The sequence below is a fragment of the Sceloporus occidentalis genome, unplaced genomic scaffold (genome assembly GCF_023333645.1).
Source record: "Sceloporus occidentalis isolate IW3139 unplaced genomic scaffold, rSceOcc1.0.p SCAF_137, whole genome shotgun sequence".
NCBI classification, from domain to species: domain Eukaryota; kingdom Metazoa; phylum Chordata; class Lepidosauria; order Squamata; family Phrynosomatidae; genus Sceloporus; species Sceloporus occidentalis.
The window spans coordinates 1,963,261-1,979,845 of NW_028317117.1; the positions used below are offsets into that span (position 1 = coordinate 1,963,261).

General features: G+C 42.4%; 1 protein-coding gene across 1 annotated transcript; it reads right to left on the minus strand.

Moving 5' to 3' along the window:
* Positions 1-10,580: 10,580 nt before the first annotated feature.
* LOC149281234 (olfactory receptor 1E16-like) lies at positions 10,581-11,525 on the minus strand. The gene has a single exon (XM_089499575.1). It carries the CDS (start codon positions 11,523-11,525, stop codon positions 10,581-10,583), a length of 945 nt encoding a protein of 314 aa, XP_089355701.1.
* Positions 11,526-16,585: the final 5,060 nt, after the last annotated feature.

Sequence of the window (16,585 nt, forward strand, 5' to 3'; positions counted from 1 at the left end):
TACATAAAACACAGAAAATAGAAGTACTCACAGACTGACCCCGAACAACGTCTTCAAGCCGCGTTTAGGTGTTCGTTGCTCTCTCTTACTGTATTTATAGGAAATTTCGCCCCGAGACAAAGTCTTCCGGGGCAGAAATGTGCTAGTGTAACCCAACGTTGACACACACTAGCACTATTAAAACTACTTTCATTAATGCATTGGGAGCTGAAAACTGTCAAGGTCAGAAATAAGAACTTTCTAAGTAAGTTAAACCTTCATAATATTATAATTTTAGTAGCCAATCCACTTGGCTACCATTCACCTCAAAGACCTGCCAATCTGCCCCATACTCCTAGGTGCTCTGCAGCCACCGTCCTTGCAGCGGAGCCCTGGTATGCGATATGCCCTGTGATTTTAAAGCAGTGCATGTGGGGTAAAGTAATGTAGACAAGAGGGCGATTTGCCCCACAGGCAGGAGGACGGCCTCAGCCCTGGATCTGCCTCCCCAGGCCTGGTAGTAGTCTAAGCCTTGTAACAAGGTGCAGGGTGTTGTTGTGGATGGCGTCTACATTCACCCTCGATTTTGCAGGGTTTTGAATGATATAAAGCCCCAGTGGGAGTGTGTGTTGCGCCAGATTATAATATGTTTCTATATGGGCCCCTGGTGTGGCGCATACGGAGAGTAGGGCGGGCTGTTGCTCCACCCCGCAGTTTACATGCACCTGGACTGACACAGGATCCAGGCCAGGAGTTCAGGCTGACTCCAATGCACTGGTCAGCTGCAAGTAATTAGCTGCACTGACTGCAATAAAGCCTTGACTTGGGCACTATATATTAACATACCGCAAAACATAAATAAATAATAACACAGGAGAAATGAGGTCGTTGGAAAAATGAAGGCCACAGCGCTTTATTGCTGTGACAAGTGCAAGAAAATACATTCAAAACAAGAGATAGGTTATGCATCAATAACATGTAAATAACCAATAACATTTTGTAGGGATATCCCGCCAAATTCCAAACGGAGACCGTTGGGTCGGAACACCCTACCCCTCAAATTCCCCCAGGGACTGAACCCGTGGAGAAATTAAATGAAACATGAATGTTGGTATAACAACCATTTTGTAAAATTCAGCATACCTATCTCAGAAATTCTGCCATACATATAACAGACAGATAAACAGGCAAAAATTTGTTGTTTTTTTTTTTTGTTTGTTTGTTTTTTCAGTTTTTTTAGGGAGGGAGGGCGGGAAAATCTCAGGTTTATCTCACAGGATAAAAGTTTTCCTGAGAAGTGGCGGGAAAACGGTCCCTAAATAGCCACACAAAACCCCACCCACAAGAATGTGGGACCCCATAGGATGTCCCCTAGATGACCCCAGACTGGCCAGCAAGCTCATAGTTAATATAGGCCCAGTCATGCAGCCCTTCCTCTTAGTATCCAGGGCTTGTCTTACCTGTTGGACAGAGGAGAGTTTTGTTTGAAACCAACAAGGCTTGCTATGTACAAAAAAGACTATCAAAAAGGTTGGTGAGATTACGTTTTGTTTAGTTTAGACCCTGAGTAGTGAGGGACTTCTATGTTAGTAAGTGCTCAGACGAGCTAGGCTTTTGTTTATAAGGAAATTGTGTTCTGTATAATCCTGTTAAAATCTGAATACGTGGATTACAAATAAATGGTGGTTGATTACCTCACCGAGACTGTGGCTTTAACCCCTTCAATCCCCTATAGACGTACCGGGACGTCCAAAAAACGCCCACAAAGAAACCCCTATGGACGTCCCGGTACGTCCAGCACTTCGTGCAGCGTCAGGGACACATCCCTGCCGCTGCACGGGAGACCAGGCTGTCGTTTGACAGCCTGGACTCCCCACTGACAGCAGAAGCCGCTGCGATCTCTATGACCTCCCCCGGGTTAGCCCCCCCATATTAATTTTTTTTACAAAAGATCATGGCATTTGTTAGATCTTTGTTAGATCAGGTTTGATCAACTGTTTTTTTCGTTAGATCTACTCTAAAATAGGCAATATTAACAATCTTTTTCAGGGGGGGCTAACCCGTAGCCAGCCCCCCCTCAACAAAAATTTCAACAAAATGTTACTGATTATGATAGCTCTACGTTAGATCAGGTTTGATCAGACAAAATTTTTGTTAGATCTAGTCTAATTACTGAGATCTTGCATATTTAATGAGGGGGGGCTGGCCCCCCTCAACTGAAATTTGGATTGTTAATGGATCTTGGTAGATATTCGTTAGATCAGGTTAGATCAACAGTTTTTCTCGTTAGATCTACCACGCAGGAGGCGGTATTCACAATCCTATTTTGTGTGCGGGTAATGGGTATACATAGGGTCTGGCCCTCCCTCAACTGAAATTTGGATTTTTTTTAATGGATCTTGGTAGATATTCGTTAGATCAGGTTAGATCAACTGTTTTTTTCGTTAGATCTACCACGCAGGAGGCGGTATTCACAATTCTATTTTGTGTGCGGGGGATGGGTACACATACGGTCTGGCCCCCCCTCAACTGAAATTTGGATTTTTTTTTTTATGGATTTTGGTAGATATTCGTTAGATCAGGTTAGATCAACAGTTTTTTTCGTTAGATCTATCTACTCTTCTTTTGATTTTACATATCCATGCCTGTTCATTTGCACATCAAGCCACAGGTGCATACCTCTCAACTGTCTCGATTAATGCAGTACAGTCACGATTTGGAGGCTCTGTCCCGCTGAGCTCTACCTCTGTTCCATGGAATTCGGGATTCAGAATCCTGCGGGTCCTGATCGTCTTCTCTGGTGCCTGGGTCACCAGAAAACGACTACTGGACATGCTCAGCATTGTACGCATGCGCAGTAACACTGCCAGCTTCAGTGACAGCACTAGCGCGCATGCGCGGTAACGCTGACACTCTGATCTTCACAGTTTAGGAAGAGTGATGGCAGCAATGCACATGCGCGCCAGCGTCCCAATTTGCCGAGATGTTGGAAGGTATGAGGTGATGTCATAAATAACAGACTCCACAGACACATTTAAAACACATTTTTCTCTGAATTTAGGCATTTTCTTGCAGTTTGCCTAACACAATGTATAGATAACTTTCAATATTTTTTTATTCTCTGCATTCACAGTATAAGCAATGTTTAGGTGATACAGTTGCTTTAATATTGGTGAACTAACCTGGCTGAGGTCAGCATATGTCATGCGTGGTAGATCTAACGAAAAAAACTGTTGATCTAACCTGATCTAACGAATATCTACCAAGATCCATTAAAAAAAATCCAAATTTCAGTTGAGGGGGGGCCAGACCGTATGTGTACCCATCCCCCGCACACAAAATAGGATTGTGAATACCGCCTCCTGCGTGGTAGATCTAACAAAAAAACCAGTTGATCTAACCTGATCTAACGAATATCTACCAAGATCCATTAAAAAAAATCCAAATTTCAGTTGAGGGGGGGCCAGACCCTATGTATACCCATTACCCGCACACAAAATAGGATTGTGAATACCGCCTCCTGCGTGGTAGATCTAACGAGAAAAACTGTTGATCTAACCTGATCTAACGAATATCTACCAAGATCCATTAAAAAAAATCCAAATTTCAGTTGAGGGGGGGCCAGACCCTATGTGTACCCATCCCCCGCACACAAAATAGGATTGTGAATACCGCCTCCTGCGTGGTAGATCTAACGAAAAAAACAGTTGATCTAACCTGATCTAACGAATATCTACCAAGATCCATAAAAAAAAATCCAAATTTCAGTTGAGGGGGGGCCAGACCGTATGTATACCCATCCCCCGCACACAAAATAGGATTGTGAATACCGCCTCCTGCGTGGTAGATCTAACGAAAAAAACTGTTGATCTAACCTGATCTAACGAATATCTACCAAGATCCATTAAAAAAAATCCAAATTTCAGTTGAGGGGGGGCCAGACCCTATGTGTACCCATCCCCCGCACACAAAATAGGATTGTGAATACCGCCTCCTGCGTGGTAGATCTAACAAAAAAACCAGTTGATCTAACCTGATCTAACGAATATCTACCAAGATCCATTAAAAAAAATCCAAATTTCAGTTGAGGGGGGGCCAGACCCTATGTATACCCATTACCCGCACACAAAATAGGATTGTGAATACCGCCTCCTGCGTGGTAGATCTAACGAGAAAAACTGTTGATCTAACCTGATCTAACGAATATCTACCAAGATCCATTAAAAAAAATCCAAATTTCAGTTGAGGGGGGGCCAGACCCTATGTGTACCCATCCCCCGCACACAAAATAGGATTGTGAATACCGCCTCCTGCATGGTAGATCTAACGAAAAAAACAGTTGATCTAACCTGATCTAACGAATATCTACCAAGATCCATAAAAAAAATTCCAAATTTCAGTTGAGGGGAGGGCCAGACTGTATGTATACCCATCCCCCGCACACAAAATAGGATTGTGAATACCGCCTCCTGCGTGGTAGATCTAACGAAAAAAACTGTTGATCTAACCTGATCTAACGAATATCTACCAAGATCCATTAAAAAAAATCCAAATTTCAGTTGAGGGGGGGCCAGACCCTATGTATACCCATTACCCGCACACAAAATAGGATTGTGAATACCGCCTCCTGCGTGGTAGATCTAACGAGAAAAACTGTTGATCTAACCTGATCTAACGAATATCTACCAAGATCCATTAAAAAAAATCCAAATTTCAGTTGAGGGGGGGCCAGACCCTATGTGTACCCATCCCCCGCACACAAAATAGGATTGTGAATACCGCCTCCTGCGTGGTAGATCTAATGAAAAAAACAGTTGATCTAACCTGATCTAACGAATATCTACCAAGATCCATTAAAAAAAATCCAAATTTCAGTTGAGGGGGGGTCAGACCGTATGTATACCCATCCCCCGCACACAAAATAGGATTGTGAATACCGCCTCCTGCGTGGTAGATCTAACAAAAAAAACAGTTGATCTAACCTGATCTAACGAATATCTACCAAGATCCATAAACAAAAATCCAAATTTCAGTTGAGGGGGGGCCAGCCCCCCCTCATTAAATATGCAATATCTCAGTAATTAGACTAGATCTAACAAAAATTTTGTCTGATCAAACCTGATCTAACGCAGAGCTATCATAATCAGTAACATTTTGTTGAAATTTTTGTTGAGGGGGGGCTGGCTACGGGTTAGCCCCCCCTGAAAAAGATTGTTAATATTGCCTATTTTAGAGTAGATCTAACGAAAAAAACAGTTGATCAAACCTGATCTAACAAAGATCTAACAAATGCCATGATCTTTTGTAAAAAAATTTAATATGGGGGGGCTAACCCGGGGGAGGTATCTCTATGCAGGTCTGTGAGGACCTGCATAGAGATCACAGTGTGATCGGTGCAGGGGGATCGCGGGGAGGGGAGTGAGAAACCATCTCTCTCACTCCCCCTCCCGGCCTGTAACAGAAAAGCAGAAAAAAAAAAAACGTTAGTCCATTTAAAAATAATATTAAAAAAATCATTAAAATAATAATATAAATAATACTAAAAAAAATTATAATATGAGCTGTGATGTCACTGTGACATCACTGGTATGTTCAGGAGGTCCCTAGGAGGACCTCTAACCATTACTGTTTAAAAAAAAATATATAAAAAATGTAAAAAAAATTAAAATAAAAAAAAATATATAAAAAAAGATAATAAAAAAAATTCTTAAACAAACCTTACATCCCATTGCCCTAGCATAACATCTAGCCAGTATAACCCTCCTGCCCCGTTCACAACCCCCAAACCCGTTAAGCCATAGGCATAAAAATTATACAAAATTGTACACCTAATAGTATGCTCCCTGGTGCTGGGAAAGTCTGGAAAATCTATATAAATTAGGTATTTCTGAAATCAGGACAGCTGAATTGATAAACTTGGAGGGGATTTTCCATCACTTTACCTAATTTTGTGAGGATTCAGAGGGAAAATGTAAAAAAAAATTAGTTTATTTTTCTAATCTTCTCTAGTTTTTACTAAATTTCTCATTCTAAATTTTCAGCTAATCATCCAACTATGGTATCAAACGAAAGCTCTATCTCTCCTTGAAAAAACAATATATAGTTTACATGGGTACACTATTCACAGGAAAAGAGAATCATCGCTAAACCGACATACCCCAAAAATGGCAAAATTGCTCTGGGCTTTGAGGTACCAAAAACCCCTGGGATTGAAGGGGTTAATACCCTAGAGGAGCGTGCTGTTTGGTGCCCTGTGTGGGTGCAGGATCACAGCCTAAATACATTGTTAGGCCCTGCCCCTGAGACACTACCCTACAGATCTAAAACTTGAATATTTCATCTTTTGGGGTTTATTTAGTAATCGTTAGGTTTGTGCATTTGAATTTGTCTGAATTGCAAATATTCTGAATTTTTGTAAAAACGAGGCCAGACCCCCCATGAAATGGATAAAAACAAAGCAAAAAACTCAGAATTTTTGACTGAAATTTGTGGCTCCGCATTCACTTTCTCTCTTCCCTACCTTCTCTGCCGACCACTTCCTCTTCCACATCATTTTCTCCATCTTCTATCTTCTCCCTTCTATGTTAAATCTGCTATCTTCTTTCTTTGTCCGCATCTCCATGGATATAGCCCGTAACCCGACGTGAACTTGCTGAGGACGTCACCGAAAGGGTCAACTGAGGGCCGGATGGTGGTGCTTGCAGTAATGTCTTCTACAGATCCTCCAACCAGGGGAGAGGACGTCACTTCAAGCGACGCCATAATGCCCTCAGTTCATATTGGGTACAGGTGGCAGTGGTCCCTGACAACGTGCCTTTAATCTACATTAAATCGGCCGCGCGGCCGATTTGGCCGCGTCAGGGCCCTCTTTAATGCGGGGCAAAAGCCCGCGGTGGGCCGGCCAGTCCAAGTGAATGAGGGACAAAGGGACTCTGGTGATCAGGCCCGGACTGGCCATCGGGCACACCGGGCATTCCCAGGGCCAGATTGACATAGGGGCTGATGGAGCTGCAGCTCCAGGCCCCTAACTTAAAATAGGCCCAGTCAGCACCTGCCCCTTAAGCCCGCAGCAACTGCGACCGGGTCCGCCACTCTAGGAGGCCGGGCAGCACCCACCAGGGCCGGCCTTAGGGGTGTGTGGCCGCACAAGGCTTAAATTAAAACATCGGGGGGGGGGGGGTTTAACTTTATTTAACATCCTCCATGTTAAAGAAGGGGAGGGGTAGATGGGGAGAGGGGGTAGTGTGAATGCGTACGAGAATGAATTAATAAATGTGTGGATGAATTGTGTGAATGCGTATGAGAATTAATGAATTCATGTGTGGATGAATTGCTTGAATGATTTGTGAGACTGCATTAATGAATATGTGTTAATGATTTGTGTGAATGAGTAAGTGTTTGTGTCTATCATGAATGTTTAAGTGATTTGGGGAAATGCAAGAATGGTACATGAAGGGTGGGCTTTAACAATAAATAAATAAAATAAATAAATAAAAATGGGCTGCTCAGTCTTAAATGCCCGGGCCTATTTTTTGTCCCAGTCCGGGCCTGCTGGTGATGATTACAGGGGAGAGGGTCTCTCAAAGTCACAGTCAGAAGGAGGGAAGACAGCACTGATTCTCGCAGTCTTCCCCTAATCTGCAGTCAGTGTGGCAGATATTTTTTGGTGTGGGAGCGGAGGGAGTGATTGCATGCTAGGGAGCGTGGAGTGAGGCCCATGGAAATGCCTATTGTCCAGTTTTTCAATAGTTAAAAAAATGCTTTTGTTACAAAGATTAGCTGTTTTTTAATATATTGAATGTACATTATTTTTACCAGTGTTTCAAGTGATATATTTTTGTACTTATTTGCAAAACAGATGGGGAGAAAGTGGAGTAGGGGATAGTGAGGAAAGAGGTATCTGATGGGGAAAAAGAAGAGGGGTATCTGAGAGGGAAAAATGCTACCCCCAGATATTTAGGGGTTCCTATGCCCATACTGGTGTGTGTGTGTGTGTGTGTGTGTGTATTTAGTCATCTGTTTCCTGGCACTTTACTTTCTGTAGGAATAAACTATGTATACTTGAACTATGTAATTTTTACTTATCCCGAGAGAAAACGGGTAATATTTTATATTGTGTTTTTATTATGTAACCGGCCCAGAGACTGATGTGGCTTCAGCTCCAGCCTTCAAAGAGACACTCCTGTAATCTGGCTGGGGCTCTTAATCAGCCAGCACAGCCCTGTCTGCCCAGGCGGCACCCTCACTACAGGGGGGATAACACAGGTGGGGGAACCCATTGTATCCCTTAATCCCCTCACCTGATACATCCCCTGTATACTGATGGGATTTGTGATGGGATGTGGGTGATGGGATTGGGGTCTGTGTTTTGTGTTCATTGAATTAAGGATCTATATAAGTTTGTTTTGTTTTGCAATAAAGAGTTCTTCTTGTTTTACTATGAATGGTGGTCTGGCTGATCCGTGGATAGCTGAGTGCTATCCGTATGAGGGACTGACTGGTGATTCCTCAGCCCTCAAACAGGGGTAAACAGCCTTGGGTACGGTGACCCTGTAACAACTGATTACTCAGGAAAAGATGGGCTGATTCTGTGGTGCAATGAGCCACTTGACTACACTTGCCCCCCAGGCCTTTGGCTGCCAGCCCTCCCCTGTCTCCCCCCCCACCTTTTCTGACTCCAGTCGTGACAAGGGATGCCGGTGGTCTCTACAGTGTTACAGTTTTACGCCTGTGCCAGCTGGTTCGGTGTAGTTTACGGTTATCAAGTGGTTGTTTCAACAATTAACACTTTATAGTTATATTTCAGGGCTTGCACGTGTTTACAAGTGGGTCATGCGCTGCGGCACGTGCATTGCCATGTTGTTTCATGTTTTCATGTCTTTTCAAATATTTTGTATTATAATAAAGTTATTTTATATCTGTGTCATGGTGTGGAAGGCGACTTTATAATAAAGCATTGTTAAAATGACTATGGTGTTTTTCTTCATTTGAGGGGGGGGGCAAAAGAGGGCGCCATTGGCGCTGCCTCAGTCATGATTGTAGCATGTGACTACAAAAGGAAATCCTTACTGGCAGATCCCATCACATGACAGGAAGCTCAGTCTGCCATCACTGATCATTCTCCAGCACTGAAGTCTCTCTGTATCTCTGCTGCAGAAGAGGGACTTCATGCATCAAGTGGCCCCATCTGGGCCCCCACATCACTCAGCACAACATGTACTGGATTCCTGCTGTGCAATGATGGCAACAATATAAACTGCACCGCATCAAGAAAGTAGCAAAATGCCCCATTTACCCCCTGAATATACTACAGGAACATATTCATACACATGATGTATACACACACCGTGCATTCACTTCCCTTCATACATGCATATGTTCTCTCTTACACACACACACAAACATACATACATACATACATACACACTCTGAATTCTGACCCCACACCCCAACCCAGTAGGTTCTATTTTTTTTTTAACTTCCCTATAAATACTAGGTTTGCTTTCCGAGATAATTTCTCCGTGTCAGCTCCAGATGACTTTCCTTTGGGATTAACTGCGCTTTTTGTAACGACACCTTAACAGACTCATTCTGGATAATTACTGGAAGATGTGTTGCCTATTGCGCTAATTACATAAGGTTACCTTGTCGCTTTTGATAATCACCAAGGACATCGTTAAACATTGATTTTTTTCAACATTCAGCAGGGGAATTTTTAACTCAATGATTGCTAAAAAATATTTACTTAAAATTGTGTATGCTGGTCTGTAATTGTAATAGCGATCAAAGCACTTGACCGGTTCAAATTATCCCCAGTAGAAAGCAGATAACTCGGGGTAACTCACTGGAACCATCTGGACAATTGTCATGCAGTCTCTGCCTACTTAATTTTACGCATTTTGTTTTTCAAAAACGCTTCCATTCGTTCAGAATTTTTTTTTACGTTGAACCCAACTGTAGAAAAATTCACCCAAATTTGTTTAACTGAGTCTCCAGATTATGAAAATACATCATGTTTTTTTTTTATATTTGTATTTTTTAACCTCTAAAAGCCCATAGGATGTATTATTACATCATATAGAAAATGGCCAATATGATGTAATACATTAAATTGCACACTTTTAGCATAAACAGTGCCTATTATGGTCCTTTTAGACTGAGGACCAACTCAATCTGGATAAAAGAACTTGAAATTTTATATTCTTGAGTCGTAGTTCAACAAAGGTAACTCTGAAATGCAAATATATTCGCAATACTCAACAAAAACAGCGTATATGTTTAACCCCTGCATGGCAAAGGGAATTTCATATCCTGAAGGGTGGAGCTCTTTTTGTTTATATAATTTATATAACAATATATAAAAAGTTGACGGAAAAAATTGAAAGCCCCCCCCCGCTTCTGTGCGTGATCGGCGTCAGGGGATCATCAGAGACCCCAGCGCAGAGACCCCTGCAGGATCTCTACTACATTGATTGATGCAACTGTTAGTGTTGACATTTCAGGCAAGGAATGCCCCACAATTCTACTAAAAGAACTTTAAAAAGCTGCAAAAAAGAACTCCTCATGCTACTGTAGGGTTGAGGCGATGGTCCTTCATCTGTTCATTTTTGAGAATGCAAACTCGTCGTCAACGTCTTCCCAATGATCTGCCTAATTTCACGGTTCCTCAGACAGTATATAATGGGGTTGGCCATGTGCGGTATATATGTGTAGAGACAAAGAATTAAAACACTCATGTCCAGACTAAAGACTAGGTTGAACTGATATGATGCGTATATGAACACCCGAGGGCCGTAGTACATGGCGATGATGAATAAATGAGTGGTACAGGTATAAAACGCTTTCTGCCACTTGTTATCCCGAGAGGACGAAGCGATTGTTGCGATGATGACTATGTAAGAAAGTATAATGAGGGACATCGGCAAGAGAAGACTAACCATGGCGACATTGAATGACGTCTCCCGGAGTAAACGAATGTCTCCGCAGGTCAGGATCATGACAGCCATGTTGACGCAGAAACAATTGTTGATTTTTCTCGAATTACAATATGGAAACTGGGAATGCCAGGTAGCGTTGATTGAACCGTAGATGGAGGCAAGTATCCAGAGGGCGAAGCATGTACACACGGTCAATCTATTGGTGATTATCGAAGAATATCTCAATGGTTTGCAAATGGCAACGTAACGATCGAAAGCCATTAGCATGATGATGAAGGAATCAAGGGCGCCCAAGTAATGGACGCAGAACAGCTGGAACATGCACCCGACAAAACTTATGGATCCCTCACCAAACCAGTACTTGGCGATAATTTTCGGCAACGTTATGGTGTCGAACAGCAAATCGGAAAGAGCCAGGTTGGCGATGATGATATACATGGGATGCTGTAATGTCTTCTTCCACGTTACGATCCCGATGACAGCAGAGTTTGCAACCAGAGACACCATGTAGACTAAGAACAATATGATGGAGACCAAGATATGGTAATTGGGAGGGAGGCCTGGAAAGCCAATAAGCTCAAACACAACAACATCAGAATTGTTAGCCATTGGACGAAAAGAAATAGTCCTGGGAAAGAAAATAAAAAAAAAGGTTAAAACCAAGAAATATTTATTGTCTGGTAATTTGGAGGTATAAGGGATTGTCTATAAAAGATGATTTTGGGGGAAAGTTTGAAATGTAATTTTATCACTATAGTAACTAATGCTATGTTCTGGCTAAGCGGACTATTTCAATGGTTGCTATGGCGACAAGACCACTTTTCAAACTTTGCACGAGGATCATTTTTTTAAATATATATATAACCCACAAAGCTCATATCTGAATCAAGTGGCCATATTTATATGATTCATTCCACTCAGCCTAAACACTGATTTCTTAATGTCAACACTTGTCTGGTCTGTATTTTTTTAAGACCTCAGGAATATGAGGGCATTTAATATTCCGCACCTATTATCTAAAATTAGAGGTTTAGAGATAATCTAAGGCACTGTTACTTTACCAAGAGGGTGGTAGATAAGTGGAGCAGCCTTCCAGCAGGTTGAGGCTAATACAGTAAGGGGATTTAAACATGCATGGGATAGACATACGGCTCCTGAATCTAAGACGAGACCAACGACTGATTAAGGTTTGGGTCTTTAGAGCAGGAGAAGCGGGCGACTATACAGGGGGGCGAATGGGGCCGATCTGCCGGCAGGTTCTATGCTTCTATGCCAGGGGGACCTCGAGGTGCGGCCCGTGTGAGATCGGCAGCCAGGATCACAAGAGCCCTGCTGCTTACTTGTGGGAGGGTCTATTCTCTGCTCCAGTCCTGCCTCCTCTGTGGGGAGAACGAGGGAGGCCGCGCCCCCTGCTGAAGTCTGTGATCGGCATTGAGAGAGCTGTAGTGCAGGTAAGGGGTGGAGGAGGTTGTTTGAATGAGTATACCTGATTGAGGGAATGAATCTGTGAATGAATGAATTTGTGTGTGTGATAGCATGGATGTGTAAGTGCTGGAACCTAGGCATGATGGGACTGTGATTGCTGTTAACAATCCCACTCCTATCATGCCAAGTCAGCCAGTACATGCTGAAACCTGGCTAGCTGCCCCCCTTGTGTATTGATGCTGCCAGCAGTATGGGGTCTGCACTTACAGCCACCCTGTACCAGCATGTACTGGCTGACTTGGGATGATAGGAGTGTGATTGCTAACAGCAATCTTCTAACAGCAATCACAGTCCCATCATGCCTAGGTTCCAGCATTTACTGGTTGCCTGGGTATAAAAAGAGTGTGTTTGCTGTTAGCAATCACACTCCTATCATGCCAAGTCAGCCAGTACATGCTGAAACCTGGCTAGCTGCCCCCCTTGTGTATTGATGCTGCCAGCAGTATGGGGTCTGCACTTACAGCCACCCTGTACCAGCATGTACTGGCTGACTTGGGATGATAGGAGTGTGATAGCTAACAGCAATCTGCTAACAGCAATCACAGTCTCATCATGCCTAGGTTCCAGCATTTACTGGTTGCCTGGGTATAAAAAGAGTGTGTTTGCTGTTAGCAATCACACTCCTATCATGCCAAGTCATATTGTTGATTTTTTTTGTCCAATTGTGGTGTGTTACTTTTAATAAAAGTGTGGTTACACACTAAAATTGGACAAAAAATACAATGCCCAGCCAACCAGTACATGCTGGAATCTGGGTATGCCTGAGATTGCTGTTAACAATCATAATATATAATTTTTTGTACAATTTTGGTGTGTAACTTACTTTTATTAAAAGTGGGGGGGGGGGGTCACTTTCAGTTTCCCTGAAGTGAACCCTGAATTTTTGGTTTTGGTCCAGAATTTTCATTTTAGTGCATCGCTAAAATAAATAGAATTATTTTATTTTTACTTATCCAGAATCCTGAATTTGTAGGCCCAGAAATCCCAGAAGTGAGTGAGAGGAAAAGTAAAGGTTTTGTGTCATTTACTTTATTTTAATCTGCATATTTTATTAAAGGCCATATTTTCTCTCAGTGAAAAATGAGTGCGGCCCTCGCACGGATACAATTCTGATGAAGTGGCCCACTGCAGAAAAAACTTGGACGCCCCTGTTCTATGCTAATTGTGGAAGGGTTTAAATATAATATATATCTCATGTAGATCTCACCTCCAGAAAGCTGGAGAGAGTCCAGCAAAAGGCGACTAAAATGAGGCACGGCTTACATAAAAGTTATTGAAAACATACTAAAAGACTAAACAATCTCATCATGTATTGACTGTAGAGAGACATCCGAGAAAGGATGGGTACAAAAATGTAAATACAAAACTGGAGTTAAAGTGCAGAAGGGAATTATATTTTCCCGGGCTTAAAGCAGGAGGGTCACTGGATTTATATGTAAGTACTTCTTCACTGAGAAGGTGGAGGATAAATGGAACAGCCACACAGCAGAAATTGTAGAGGTTAATATAGCGAAGGAATAGATATAAGGCTATACTTGAAAGTTGAAGGTTTTTACAGCAGAAAAAGTAAAAGTGAGAATAAACTTCATACATTCCATCTCAGCCTCTGACCCTCTAGTGTTAGATTCTGGTCGTTTGTTGTAACTTTTCTCCTCCTCTGAAATAAACTTCTCTTCTGTACTTTGTTAAATCCCTTTATGTATTTAAATGTTTCTCTCCTATCCCCCCTCTCTCTCTTCTCTCCTCCATGCTGGTCATAGTAAGGTACCTTAGTCTCTCCCGATAATTTTTATCATTTTAACAGCCCTAAATAATAAATATTACTCAGTACACATTTTAATGGAGAATTACGCGGTACAATTTATCTAGGAGGTTAGGCATCATTAAAAAATTATTACACGAGACAAGGCATGTTGCCGAAATGGAGATTTCCAAAAAAATTCATGATGATTCTATATGTACGCAGGGATGTTTCCAATTAAACATCAAAGTACCTCTTCCTTCTCATCTTTTATATACAAATTATATTATACATTAAAAAAAAAGAAAATAGAAGTACTCACAGACTGACCCCGAACAACGTCTTCAAGCCGCGTGTAGGTGTTCGTTGCTCTCTCTTACTGTATTTATAGGAAATTTCACCCCGAAGACTAAGACTCTTGGGGCAGAAATGTGCTAGTGTAACCCAACATTGACACACACTAACACTACTAAAATTACTTTAATTAATACATTGGGGGCTGTAAACTGTCAATGTCAGAAATAAGAACTTTCTAAATAAGTTAAACCTTCATAATAATATAATTTCAGTAGCCAATCCCGGTAGGCTGTCCATTCACCTCCATGACCTGCAAATCTGCCCCATACCCCAAGGCGCTAAAAGTCTGAGAACCAAAAATGTATCTTATCTCTTAAAATTAAGATAAAGGCCCAGTCCTGCCCGAGACTCTTTGAATGGCTTCTAAGCAGTCATGTATTTCCCTTGGCTCCTGCCCTAGGCCTGACCCAAGGAAGATCCCCCAGAGCCTGTACTGGTGTGTATTTGGGTGTCTGTGTGGCACAGCCTGTCCTGGTGTGTGTGTTTTGGTGTCGGTGTGGTAAAGCCTTTCCTGGTGTGTGTGTGTGTGTGTCTGGGTGTCAGTGTGGCAGAGTCTGTCCTGGTGTATGTGTGTTTGGGTGTCGGTGTGGCAGAGCCTGTCCTGGTGTGTGTTTGGGTGTTGGTGTGGCAGAGCCTGTCCTGGTGTGTGTGTCTGGGTGTCATAGTGTAATGGTATGGTGAGGTAGGACCCCGGATGGCGGAGTGAGCCAGGCCAAACAGGAACCAGAAAGTCAGAGAACTGGGTCAGACAGGTAATCAGGATAAGCCGAATCAGAATCCAGAGACGAGGTCAACAAGCCAAATCAATACCAGACGAGCAGGAATTAGGAGCCGAATCATAGAGACAGGAACGAGGTCAACAAGCCAAGTCAAACCAGAGCAGTCAGTCACAATCAAATGCACAAGCAAGTAGAAAAAATACACCAACCAAGGGTGACCCAGAAGAGGAAGTCCAGGTTTAAATATGGAGAGGAGGAGGCGTGTCCTGCATGAAGAGGTCACCGGAGGTTATAAGAGCATGTTACAAATGTAACGTGCGATATTAAGTTTTGAACACACGGTACCTGTTTGCCACGTGGTCGGCCATGCGGTGAAGACGCCGACCGGGTAGCCGTGGTACTCGCTGCCCGGGAAGCTGTCCGAGGAGGAAGCGTCGCGGGAGCAGCCATGGAGCAGGACCGGAGAGGCAGGTAAGTCCTTACACATAGTTACATAGTTGCATAGTTATATAGGCTGAAAAAAGACATGCGTCCATCAAGTTCAGCCAAAAGAAGGCAAAAAACCTTAGTTTGGCTCTTTCCAAAACAAGGGAAAAAATTCCTTCTTGACCCCAAAATGGCAGTCCGATTTCCTCTTGGATCAATAAACTGTTTCCCCATAATTAAAGATTATATCCCTGAATATTATGTTTTTCCAAGTATTCATCCAGTTGCTGTTTAAACGACTGTACAGACTCCGATAAAACTACCTCCGCAGGCAGAGAATGCCACATCCTTATTGTCCTTACTGTAAAAAAACCCTTTCCTCTGCTTTAGCCTAAATCTCCTTTCTTCCAGTCTGAACGCATGACCACGTGTCCTGTGCATAGTCCTGTTTACGAACAGATTTCCACACAATGGTTTGTATTGGCCCCGAATATATTTATATAATGTTATCATATCCCCTCTGAGGCGCCGTTTTTCTAAACTAAACAGATTTAAATTTGTTAACCTTTCTTCATAACTACAGTGCTCCATTTCTTTTATTAATTTTGTAGCCCGCCTCTGCACCTTTTATAGTGCTATGATATCCTTCTTTAGAATAGGTGCTCAAAATTGCACAGCATATTCAAGGTGTGGCCTTACCATTGATTTATAAAGAGGCAAAATTATATTTTTATCCCGCGAATGGATTCCCTCTTTTTATACACAACAATACCTTACTGGCCTTAGCAACCGCTGACTGACATTGCACATTGTTGCCTAGTTTGTTGTCTATAACAATTCCCAAATCTTTCTCATTTGTTGTTATCCCTAATTCACTACTGTTTAGGGTGTAGGTTGCTTGTGCATTCCCTACCCCAAAGTGCATAACTTTATATTTATCT